This window comes from Halichoeres trimaculatus, unplaced genomic scaffold, assembly GCF_033239565.1.
Source record: "Halichoeres trimaculatus isolate MK-OKI-2021-1 unplaced genomic scaffold, fHalTri1.1 fHalTri1_scaffold_11, whole genome shotgun sequence".
In the NCBI taxonomy this organism is placed as follows: domain Eukaryota; kingdom Metazoa; phylum Chordata; class Actinopteri; order Labriformes; family Labridae; genus Halichoeres; species Halichoeres trimaculatus.
The window spans coordinates 13,245,415-13,258,843 of NW_027437189.1; the positions used below are offsets into that span (position 1 = coordinate 13,245,415).

At 40.8% G+C, this 13,429-nt stretch overlaps 1 protein-coding gene across 3 annotated transcripts in view; it reads left to right on the forward strand.

The window, feature by feature from the left end:
* The window catches only part of LOC141799057 (metabotropic glutamate receptor 4-like), a 220,922-nt gene that overhangs the window by 45,126 nt on the left and 162,367 nt on the right, over window positions 1–13,429 (forward strand). For all 3 annotated transcript variants that reach the window (XM_074681114.1, XM_074681113.1, XM_074681112.1), the window contains one exon: window positions 10,217–11,201. In XM_074681114.1, coding sequence (XP_074537215.1) covers window positions 10,668–11,201 — 534 coding nt within the window. In that variant the 5' untranslated portion in view covers window positions 10,217–10,667. The remainder of the gene's footprint in view (window positions 1–10,216; window positions 11,202–13,429) is intronic.

Here is a 13,429-nt window from a genome sequence, read left to right on the forward strand (position 1 = left end):
GGAGACAGTCATACGTCACAGTGTGTTCTGTTTTTTAGTTCTCAGGTGAGGTGTGAGAGCTCTACCATTCTACCTTTATATGTTTAAATATCATGCTATCTTTGAGTCTGTCAGGAACAGTCAGCTCTCCTCTGCTCCATGATACAGAACACAGAATAGAAGTGAATGGTGCTGTTCTCATGATAGAAACTCCTCTTTATCCATTCAAGCGTGCCTCAACATTGAAACCCTCTTTGACAGGGTGGCAGAAACTGAAGGGATGCAGTATTCATAGCTTCTGTCTCCAGGAGCACAGATAAACCCGGGCTATACTTAGAAGCTGCATGTGTGATTTGAAATGTGTGATTCCTCACAAATACCTCGTCTCTGCCCTCCTATTGTCAAGACAGAGAGAAGTATACTCACTGCATTCGCTTACTGTGAAAGAACTATCTTCCCAGCACACTCAGAAATGTGCTCAGCTTTGTTAGCCAGCTATGACTTGACGACGAGGGTGCTGCTCTCAGGGAGAGATTTATTGGATTGAGTGGGTGCTTTACATGGCAGCTGCCACAGTTCTCATTCAGGTGGTTTCTGTGCAAAGTACAAGAAATGTTTTGTTCTTTTGCTCAAGTCTGAAAAATCTTCTTTGGATTTGTTATTTCCTCAGACACAGGAAATGAATATTTACCATGTATATGAGCTCCACAGGTTGAATTACAGATACTTACAATTTGTAATTAGTTGTTATGGATGTTCTCAAAAACTCATTTAATGCTTGAATTTCCATCAGATAGAAACAAAAGTGTGGGTCATTATCAACTTCATGGCTGGTGGTGTGTCAACTTTAAGACATGTTTCAATACAAACCAACTGGCGATGTTGCCCATGGAGGAAGTGCTATGTCAGGAGCTGCACCAAGTCTCTGAGAGCTGTTTTGTGTGGGAAGAATACACAACAGCTGCTACTATGGACACTTTTAGCCTGTCACTGGATACAAAGCTAACTGACTGGTGAAGAGTCAGTGCAGAGAGATTTCCTGGACTGGCAAAGCGACCACAGTGGTACGCCTGCAGACCAGGAAACATCAGTGCAGTCTGAGCAAGTTTTCTCACCATCTTGACTTTCAGTGGGAACCAGATGACAGTTCTTTTGTCATACCACACTTAGTAGTTTGGGCCTCCCTGTATATAACCAAAGAGTTTATTCTTCTGAGCTGTTCCACACGTTCTGATATTCAGCATTTGAAAAAAATTGCAAGCCTCTATATGCTTTGAAGCTAGATAATTCCTGAGTTATGAACATCACGTTGCTTAGGAAAAATGATTTAGAGAAAAAAAATGCACAGCAGTGTTGTTTTTGGTCATATGGATTAACTATGGCTAGTACCAATGACGTTTTGTCTTTCTCTCCTGTGCTTAAATTGACATGAGGCTCTTACTGTGAAATTCTGTTCTAGAAACTGAGAGTAAACAATACCACCAAAACTTGATTCAACGGTAACTGATCAATCATTTATTTAATACCTGGGCTAATGAGTTGCATGAGCAAGGGGCTTCTTTAAGTGACTGAAGATGAAGCTCTGTGATGTATTACAGCGAAATCTTAAAAGTAACACTTGCTTGGCACAGCCGAGTAACATTTTGACACTTCTACGTTCAGGATCTCACTGCTCAGGATGATGCTTCTCGGGATACTAAAGAACGTTAGTATAGTTCACAGAGTGTTTTTTTGCCCCTCCTTGCATCACTCGAGCTTCACAATCCACGCAATAATTGCTAATAGCTATTTCGTTGTCTATTCCACTTCAAATTACTTCCACACAGCTGACATGTTTAAGCTTGTTGGCACATGCTAGCTGTCATATGAACATAATTAATGTATGACATCATCAACCATGCTTTAAAATTTCATCTCTGCCCATAGGGATGATTAATCTTTTAAGCTACTATCTACCAACACCAGTATAGAGCAACATTGGAATAATTATACATTCTCAATGTATCAAATTAGTTTCATATTAATCCCTACATTTGAGAAATAAATCAACTCTTCTGTCCTTCCAGTAATGTTATGTATTATGTTATGGATTCCCACCTCTTTGATCCATCGTCTTTACATGACGCCAATTTATTGAGCAGCAGGTTTCAAGTTTCACTGTATGGTCCAGCTCAAGCGTCACTCAGTTCAATAAGCTGCATGTCTTCTCACTGGGTTTGAAACGCCACACATGGAGGGACCACAAGAAACGGACCCTCATTCTTCATCGTCTTTAGTTTTGCACGAACATGGTTTGGACTTCTGAGTCCAAGCAAAAAAACCCAACAAAAATTGAGCTGGTCCTCTGTAAGGATAAAGGGTGGCATCAATAGGAATAGATTACTTAAATTTACATATGATAAAAAAATAATTACATCCTGAAGTCTAGTTCATTCATAAAAGCAGCTGAATCTTTTGTCCACTTCTAAAGTGTGTCTCATTTGGCACATTTAGGACAAAGTGATTTAAGCACTTTTACAAACCACTGCATCCGTCTCCTTAACAGCAACACTCAATGTGCTTCTGTGTGCTCATGTCCCAAACTGTGAGAGCAACATGAAAAATTAGTTTTAGCAAAGTGGGACACACACAAAGCCTCAGCCTGGGCTTCTTCTTCATTGCTTCACTGAATCTTGAACAAACACTGCTGATCATCCTCCTTTTGAAAAAAAAAAGTCTTGAATTTGAATTAAAGGAACACCAGCAGCACTCCAACTCGGCAATTCTTCTACTAATAATTGCGCATACATGTTAGCAGATCCTTGTAGGGCTGGGTCATGAATAATTCACATTGTACATATGCAGTAAACAGGGGACACAGTTGAAAACAGCATGCAGTGTAAATTGCGTCATGTTTTGCTGGATCCTTACATTAAGCTTCTGAAACCTGGGATTCATTTCTGTCAAACTGATGTACAGAGGCAATAAAAAGCCTCCAGCTGTGAGGAAGATATTACCTCAAACAGGGTGCGTGTGTTTGTACTGTTTTCTGCAACCAACCTGTACGGTTGCTTTGTACTTTTTAAAAAACAAAAAAAGAAGGAAAAGATCATTTTCAGGAGGAGAAACAGCACAGAACTCGAGTCGTGATGTTTAAACAAACAAAAAAAGCCTGATGAATCTTTAATACCATTATTATGCCTCTATGACCTCCATAAAGACTTGTTTTGTACCATCCTGCGTTTTCACTGTTTGGCGTCTCCACAGAAATCTTGAATCATCGTCCCTGTTAGCCCAGGGCAGTTACACAGGCTGTTTGTTAATGAAATCTGCATTTTGCATAAAGAAAGTGCTAATGAGCGAATATGAATTAGCTCTGATATCTGCAGCTCTGGTGGAGCAAGCTAATGGACAGTGTCCTGTAGAGGGGGAAGAGGGTAATGGGGAGAGGAGGAATTAGCTTTGAGGTTGGTGTCTGATGTCTGCTATGGAGATGGGATGAATGCAGATCGCCTTGTATATAGAGTTACTATGCATGAAATGAAGGGCTGCTCACACACTCCTCTGCTTTTCATGCCCCTGCACCCTTGCACCTCTGCCACCCTGTGTCTTTCTCCATTGCCTTGCTTCTTACTCATCCAACAAGAACAGTTTCACACAGAATTAATGTGACACTGAGTCAGAACATGTGTCATCCTCAGGAACCTCTGGAACACTGGCTTGTTAACGCACACTTAATGAAAGCTGCGCATGTTGCATGTGAGATCTTTTCAGACAGGAGTTTCTAGGAAGTGGCACAGTAAGGGGTGAATACAAAGTGTTTTTGAAGCTGATAATAAAAATGACTAGATTAGAAGAAGAAAAACCAAAAAGTAAAAGATCATTCATTTCTTTAGTGTAATGAGTTGTGTATATGCTTCACCGCTCAAAGAAAGCCTCAGGGTTTTTATTTTTTGTTTATACCAAGAAAAACATCACTGCAAGATACAAACTGGCCAACACCATCAAAGACAAACATAAACACTCCACCTTTACGTCTCATCTTAAAATATGGCTTGCTGATTACTACAAGTGCACACTAATCCCTGTCAGATGGGATATATGTGTCTGATGTGACATAGTCATTGCTGCTGCCTGCCTCCATGTTGTGTCTTGTATGTGCTTCAAATGTGGCCTCTATGATTATTCTTCTCCCTTGTTGTCTTGCATGAAATGCTTTGATGCGCTTTTTTATGTCTGTTCTCAATGTGGGTGATATGTTGTATGTATGTTTTCCTCTTATTTAGGCCTGTTGTAATCTTAAATGTAATTTATTTTATTGTATTTTAAATCTCAACGATTGCATTTTAGGCTGCCAACTGACAACTAGCCCGGGACTACAGCTAGAAGTTAGCCGTAAATGCTAAAGCTGTGTCTTTTACTGTAAAATAAATTAAAGGGGACTGTCCATAAAACAATAAACACAGACATACTGCTTTGTCCACTGGGGGCGCCATCTGGGAACTTCAAGGCTTAATTGCTACAGTCTAGCATCAATCCATGCATCTCCTCGCACATGAAACAGTTACTCCGAACTCAGGGTAGTGCTGAAACAAATCATCAAATCACTTGAGAAAATCGAGTGAAACACATCCGTGTAAAATATCCATATCAATCCAAAGACTGTAAATCCGTGATAACATGATAAAAGCATACTGAAAACTGCTTTACATCCTCTCCTCCCACAACATATTGAGGTGTAAATAAACTGTATTATTCTCGCATACAATTATCTATGAGTCATTGCCTCTTCATGATCTAAGGCGACTCTGTGGCAATGAGAGATTTCTTTTCTCTCTCTCTGTTTTTTCCTTTTTTTTACCATCTTAAAGAGAGTTACAGTCATCAGTTTGACGCCACTGACATAAAGCCCCATGTGTCTTTTGTTTTCCAGTGGAAACTGACAAAGAAGCGTCTGTTTTCTCTGAAAAATTATACAAAGGCTTACACTCTTGTCCTCTGATGGATTGGTGGAACAAAAAGTAAAAATGACAATGACTGTAAGTTAGCTGTGTGATGAATTCTGAGCAGTAACTGCAACGATTTCTACTATTTTTCTTCCCCTGGTAAGGACCCAGACCTTATATTTTAACACCACATCGTGGTGTATGCATGGAGTAAACTTCAGGTGCATACTGTCTGAAGCGACAGAAACCACTTCTGCATTCTCCAGCAGAGCAGCCGACAGACATGCAGTCTGAGTAACACTGAGCACTGCGGTCTTTATCTCCATTTTCCAACGTGATCATATTGGTCTTTTGGGGCTAAGCAGCTCCTCTGCTGGAGCATAACGGCCAAAACAGCAGTTCCCTGTCGGATTAGGACATCACTGTCAGACGTCCAAGCTCCACTCTGACAGACCTATTAGCAGGACGCATGTCAATGTGAGGCTTTGGGGAGACGACAGGATGTAAAACCAAGGGGTGTGTACTTCTGCATTTCTGTGGCACTGTTCTGAGTTGGGAAGATGAATAAAACATCAAAACATGACATTAAAAAGTGAAGCTGTAGCTGTACCAGTGTGTTTCTGTAAAGAATGACTCACACCGTTTGGCTTCATTTCTTAAACTTCTTTTTGGTCTTTTACCTCTTCAACTAGAGAAAAGGGCCATGAATAGAAAAGGAAACTGGGGAATGACTTAAGACTAGATTAGAACATAGTTTGCATTGGGGACTGTAGCCTCTGTACATGGGACACACAACTTAGATGACTCTATTTCCATATCGTTTGTGGCATAGTGTTTGTGTTGTTTGTTGAGTAACCACAAACTATAGAGGTGACCTGATGCTTTAAAAACAGCCAAATATTCCTCTGTCACAAAGTTGCCAAACTTTGCCAGTGGTTAGGTTGGAGTTTTCCTGTCTCTCTGCCTTGCTGATGCCTGGCCAGAAGCCAAAAGCTGATTCAAAATTCAAAACTGCTGTCGGCCATCTTTCATCATTTGGCAGAGAAAAGATTGGTGCTTGTTTCAGCTGGAGCAGGGGCACTTTACTTTTTATCAGTCCTATAAGTTTAATGTTTTATCTTTACCAGCCCTGTGATACCTAGTGGAATTCCCAAGAGCAGCCCCCTGGTGGGTATGAAACTTCTCCATGGCTGTAAAAAATTCAAATAAATTAATGTAATTAAAAATGTCAGCCTAGGGTGCTGAAACAGAGACTATACTTAGAAAAAGCAATCAAAAACTGTGCAGCTGAATAATCAGAATTGTTTGCAAGACAAAAAAAAGACCATTATACATGACATGATATGCTGTTTGCTTTTTTTGAAGAAAGAAAAAAATAACTTACTCAAGCCAAACTATCAGTGCACATCCAAAAGATAAGCAAATAAAAGGTGCATTTGTAAGATGCTTTCTTTTGAGTGTTTCTATCTGATGTTTACAGTTAAATATCTAACTTTTGTTCTTCAGAATGCAAACCAACAGACCGGTGAAGATCATTAAGCTTCAGAGAATGCCTCTGTCTCTCTGGACTATGTCAAAACAACAACTTTTGAGTGCTGACACAAAAAATCAGTAGTTTTACATATTTAAACATTTGTATTAGCTATATTAGAAAGTTTGTTTCATCACGGAAATGTAACTCCATTTTGGTGGAGGCCTCAGTGGATGTAAGCCTCCAGCTCAGTCAGCCATCAGTGTGGCAGCACAAACAGCAGCAGGGGACTGTGGTCGAGTGCAGAGGAAGCCTGGGTTCTGCCTCGGCCCACTGAGGGGAGACGGTTGCTGTTGTGGATTCTGCAATTTCCCCCTAACTCCAGCTCTCTGCAGACAGCTGATGTTTATCTGCTCTGCCCATCTGGGCCTCGTGACGAAACATCTGGTGGAGCAGCCACGGTGCAGAGAGTGTTTCACAGAGTGATGACAGTGAAGGGGCCACTGCTGTCCATCGCTTTGAAAAAGATCTCCACAGGCAGGACTTTATCTCTTTAAGGTTGACATTGTTCCAAAACAATTCATTTGTAATCAGAATGTTGAAGGGTGAGCTGATTTGATTCAAAATAATGTTCCTTACCTTGAGATTGTCTCCATCATGATCTTCCACGAAATATTGGAAAACATCATACCAATGTCCACAAAATGAAAGGTAATTTTTTATATCAAAAGACTACTGTGAGGTCCAAAGGGTTGCAAATCTTTTCATAGTAGGAGCTCTGGTCTTGGACAACACTGAGCATTTTCTATCTGGAGAGCTAACGGTGGTTAAGAAGTGAGTGTCGCTCCATCATTATTACCCATTCATCCCTTTGAGCATGTGCATCCATTTCCCTTTCTTCCTGTCTCTTTCTTTTATATTCTTCTATAAACAGCCCCACTCCCCTCTTCCCCTTTCTTCTCTGGGCTTTCCCCCAGAAGGAGATGTTTTGCACCGACTGGTAGGCCTTCATCCATTATGGATGCTGTGTTTTAGGGGATGATCTCTGCAAGATGGTATAAATATCTCCTTTTGGTTCCCAGCAGGATGGGAGAAGCAGCACAAGAAAGGCCACTGTGTAGTGTTAAAGTAGAGGCGGTTTAACAGTTTGATTGTACGTCTGAAGTGAAACAAGGCAGAGATGTGCATGTGGCTGGCACTCGGGAAGGCTGTTTTTTATTCTTGAGTTCAGGAACACATTCTTACAACATATTAAGGTATCCTGAGAAACATTTCCTCTTCAAAATGTCTAAAATGACTCAAAATGTTTCACATACTTGTTAAAATGCGAGCTCACATCATAGTCCACAGTTATAATGAAGGTTTGGGTGTAGCAAGCACTGGAAGCATCAAATTATGTGTTTGTGAGGCAGGGAGAACTTCCAGCTATTTCATGAAATCGGAATGACGTAACAAACATTAAACTTGAATGAACATGTGCTTTCTGTCTGGAGAGTGGGCTACAGTAAAAAATTAAAGAACTTAACAGATGTTAAAAATGGGAAAGTCCTGACACATGAAAGAGGTAAACAAACGTGGCAGCCGTCGGAATAGCTGTGTAATTGCTTACATACCAGGTACATCCATTACAGCAGAAATGTCTTTTTAACTCCTTTAGCTCCACTCAGCTTACGTGATGAGTGCTATCAGGTGCATTTTTTTAACACTTGCGCTGTCACAAGCTAGTCCTCTGTTTCTTTTGGTGATATAACTTTATGCTGTGAATTTACAGCTGCATTTGGTGGATTACTTCTTTCCATCTTCCTTCTCCTGGCATCTTGCTTTCTGGTTACTTATCTTTTAGTTCCGCGTGACAATCCAGGGAGTAAGTACTCAGCTGTCCTCAGGGCTTCCCTCTAACCAAAATATTTCTCATTGTTTACATCTTTAAAGGGGCTGTGAAGACAATCGGTTCAGTGTTGATGGAAGTGACACCACTGGCCAGAAGTGGTAGTGTTTGTCCAGGGAAAAGAGCTTTTCCTATGAGCACCACCGCCCATTGTCATGAAGATGTGACTCGTCAAGGCGTGTATTTGTTCAGAAAGCAAATGATTGAAGATCAGATCTTTTTAACATTACATTAGTTTGTTCTTAAGAAATTTTGCAGGATACAAATCAATGAGGTTAAGTATTTCATAATAGTTGAATAGTACTATTGTTTTAAACGTGGCAACAAGCAAACTTTGTGAACTCAGTCTGTGTAGTTTAGTGTACCACTATTCAGTGGTTCTCACAGCCTGGTGCTCAAAGATATGATGTAACAAGTAACATTAGTGAATCCTGCTTATGTCCTACCAGTGCTCATCTACCAACTCCAACCTTGACAAGCAGAGCAAATGTAACCTCACTCTTTATTTCACTGATAGATTGAACAGACCACTGCAGTATAACAGCTGATGTGCATGGCCTCTTGTTCTCTCAGCCGGCCTGACAAGAGGTACTGAGAAAAAGCTCTTAGAAATAACTTGTTTTGGCACTGATAATTTCATTTTACTTGTGGACAATAATTAGGCAAATATATGTGAGACTTTTTTTTCCCTCAAATCACTAAGAAAGTTATCACTAGGCCTTTAACTAACAGATCCCGTTACCTTAAATACCTCCCATTATAAAAGATGTAGAAAAGAAGTTCTTTAGGTAACAAAAACAAACCGAATATTCCAAGAATACTGTTGCAAAATCTATATTTGACTCTCTGCAAAATGTCCTCCCCACGCAGCGATGGCTTTGACATCTGTGCAGTGCAGCACAACTTTCTGACCCTGAATCAAGTTTATGCCCCTTATGTCCTTTGTCAGAGTGTGCACCCCAGCAGGAGGTTGTATGTTAGCACACAAAAGCAGCGTGAAGTCATGCCTGACAGATGTGCGTGTATCTGTGTGTGTGTGTGTGTGTGTGTGTGTGAGTGTGAGTGTGTGTGTGCGAGAGAGGGAGTGAGTGTGTGTGATGGTCAATTGAGAAAGAGACTGATAGAGGGAAAGAGCTGCAGGCTTCCCCTACTGTGTGCAGATTCACTGTTCTATTAGTTTGGTTCTGTGGAGAAAGCTGGCCCACAGTGCTAGTGCGTGCGCATGCGCGCGCGCGCGCGCGCGCACACACACACACACACACACACACACACACACACACACACACACACACACACACACACAGAGTAGCAAGTACCAGTGTTGATTTAAAGGTTAGTACAGACGAGCAGGGCTGAGATTTGTAAAGAGCAGATGTGTTCAACACTCGAAGAATATTGTTTCTTTGATTATCAGAAGCGGGAGCTGTTAATTTAACACTATGTTTCATAACCTTTTGCTGAAACACTCTGGAGAGGCCCTACATGAGCAGAGCACTGCGAGGTTATGAAGGCTATGGAGCTGTGCCAGGCAGCAGCGAATCAGTTATGCTCAAGGCACATAGAAATAATTCATTGCAGTGCTCTGAAAGCAGTTGAGGCATGGCTGCAACACAGAACAGATTTCCTGTGCAGAGAGCTGAGTCCAGGTATTATTCGGCTTTGAATTTCAGGATGGAAATCCCTCAGTTTCATGGATGCAAATGTTGCTGCACAGTTTATATTTTGATGTAACTCAAAAAATGAGATCAGCTAGTTTTTCAGAGGAATGACATTTTGCAATTGTGCAACACTGTTGGAGATATTTGGAGGGAAATGGCCTTACAAAGCTCACAGAGTAACATACTGATGATGATTTCAATGTGATTCAATTTCAGCTTTCATTATTTAACTTTGAAGGAAAAAAATGTTGCTTTCCTCTTCATCTTTAGCTTCCAACTTCTTTCTGTTTTGCAGGTTCCTGCTGTTCAACCCACCTGGTCGTCTAACTGTCTGCCTGAAGGAGTGAGAGGAGCGCTAAATGCACCCCAGTGATTCTGGGGAAGCTGAGAAGAGAGGCTTTGATCTTGCCCCATTAGAACTTTATCTATGGACTCCTGTCTAAGCCTGACCCATAGTGCTTAGGTGCTGTATGTAGACAGCGCTCACAGCTGCCTGAAAAAAGTGAGACACAAAGAGAAGAAGAAGGAGAAGAAGAAGAAGAAGAAATAACAAGAGATACAGAGAGTGAGAGCTGAATAATTAGTTCTGCAGAGTCTGTGTCAAAGCTCAAAACCATGAGAAGAAACTTCTGAAGACGTCTGCGCTCTGAAAACACACCTCCAGGACATTTGTATGAGTGTGTGCGCACCTCTTTTACTTTCAAAGGACTTGAATTTGTACTTGGATGCAGATTTAGCCCTGCATTATGACTCCACAAAGAGGCTTTGAGAGAGCGTGGATCAGCTGTCACAGAGGCGTCTGCTGCTGGCTGTTGCTGCTGGCTTGTTACTTCTTGATTGCCTCTGGAGCCAAACCCAAAATGCCAGGCCACACACACCTCAACTCAATACGCATCGATGGGGACATAAGTCTGGGTGGGCTGTTTCCTGTGCACGCGAGGGGGAATGATGGCAAAGCATGTGGGGAGCTGAAGAAGGAGAAAGGGATCCATCGGCTGGAGGCCATGTTATTCGCTCTGGATCGTATCAATAATGACAACGAGCTGCTGCCTAATATCACGCTGGGGGCGCGGATTCTGGACACATGCTCCAGGGACACACATGCTTTGGAGCAGTCGCTGACATTTGTTCAGGCGCTGATTGAGAAAGACTCAACCGATGTCAAGTGTCTCAGCGGTGGTCCGCCCATCATCACTAAACCGGAGAGAGTGGTGGGAGTGATCGGAGCGTCTGCCAGCTCCGTGTCAATCATGGTTGCCAACATCCTGCGCCTCTTCAAGGTCAGTGTCTCCCACAGCTTCAAACTTCTTACTTTACTTTTTTTACTGGGTTGCAGGGCACAGACTTATCATAGAATTCCCAACAGCATTGGTTTTGTAGATCAGATTTTAAAGTTGAAAATGAACAGAAGGCTTATCTCCAATGACACATCATTGGGTGTTTCCCCCTCGTTTTTTTCCACAGAAGCTTCAATCATTACTTTGACATTTCTTCCCACAGTACCAGGCGCTCATCATTACTCCATAATTCTCCTCACTAACAACACTAATTTGAGTCCTTCATGTTGCTGTCTAATTAATTTGGGGAAACCATGCATGGCACCATGGACTCATTGTACTCCTTATGAAAATGGTGCATGATGGGAGTTTCTGCATTGTGTTGGCACATCAGATGCAAATAAAACACGCAAATGAGGTCTTCCTTTGAACATAGCAAGAAAACTGGCTCAGAGCTGTCAAACCAAACTACACTCCACAGCCAAACTAATTAGGATATGGACATATTAGACTGTGTATTTATTATAAACCTCACTACTCTGCCGCTAAACAGTCACATGATTCAATATAAACATGCTGACTCTTTACTCCTTACGTTAAAGTATCAGCCCCTGCTCCTTTGCTGTCTACATTATAATAATAACCCAAGGACAACGTACAAAACTTAGTTTAAAAACACTTCAACAAAATTTTTTGAAGAAAAATGGATATACATAAAAGCTTTAAAGAAATTGATTTAAAAGCTAAGATGGATGGATGGCAGTTAGAGTGAGAAGGCCAGCCGGAATAGATGGGTTTTGAGGTGGGATCTGAAAATAGTGAGTCAATGTCATGGATGTTTGGTGGGACGGAGTTCCAGAGACGGGGAGCAGAGCAACTGAAAGCTCTGGACCCCATGGTGGTCAAATCCCCTCCTCTGGAATTTGATGGGCAGGACACTGTACTCAAACTGTTGTTTCAGTGGCCTTATTGAGGGGATATGCATGCTGTGTGTGTGTGTGTGTGTGTGAGTGTGTGTGTTGTGTCCTGTTTTCTAGCCCAAGCTGGGTCCTTCGATTTGAATTTCGTTCAACTTTACATTTAACTTACATCCGCACTGAATAAAAAGACTCAACTAAAATGGTTTGTTATAAATACATGGACCTCTGCAACAGCTCGTAAGAAGTTATTCTATACAGACAGTTACTGATCCAAGTGAGTTCAAATAAAGAGGACAGAACAGGGGAAGGACAAAGGAAAGAATAGAAGGCTGAAACAAAGAATAGCAATAAAGAAAGAAAGAAAGAAAGAAAAAAGAAAGAAAGAAAGAAAGAAAGAAAGAAGGAAAGAAAGAAAGAAAGAAAGAAAAAGATTTTTTTACGTTTTATACAACTTTATATACACAGAAATACTTTCAATGCACAGAATTACATTTATCAATTTATGAATGTCACCATTAAAACCCCCTCAGGCTTTTATAAAATTAAGATTAAAGCTCAGCTTCTCATCAACAACAACAGTAGAAAGAAAGAAAGAAAGAAAGAAAGAAAGAAAGAAAGAAAGAAAGAAAGAAAGAAAGAAAGAAAGAAAGAAAAAGACTGGATAAAAAAAAGTAAGAAAAAATGATGGATTAAGTACAGGAGGAATAAATGATACAGGGAAGGACCAAAGGAAAGAAAAAGAAAAGAAAAAGAAGGTCAAATGGAGAGAAGGGAGAAAAGAAGTAGGGATGAATGAAAGAAAAGAAAAGAGGGATAGAAGAACTTATTGAAGCATAAATCAAAATAACAGAGAAGGATGAAAGGAAGGACAGAAGGAAAGATCATGGAAAGAAAATAAGGATGAAAAAAGAGTAAATAAGAATAAGAAAAGTTGGTAGAAAGTAAAAATAGAAGGAAGAAAGGCAGGATGGAACAAAGGATAATATGTTTGGTGGAGGGGTGAGGGGAAAGAAAATAAATTACAGGTAAGGATGTAAGGACAGAAGGATGGAAGTAAAGATGTAAGGAATGAAAAAGAGGAAATGGGTAAAAAGGAAGAAAGAGGGAAGGACAGATGGAAAGAAGGGGGACAGGAAAGACAGGAGGCTAGATAAAAAGAAGGAAGACAGAAAAGATCGATATAGTAATAAAAAAAGATGAAAGAAACGATGGAAGGGAAGAGGGAAACAAGGACAGAGATAAGGATGGAAGGGAAGGTAAAGAAGAAAATAAAGACAGAAAAGTCAATAGTAAATGGGAAAGACAGAAAGA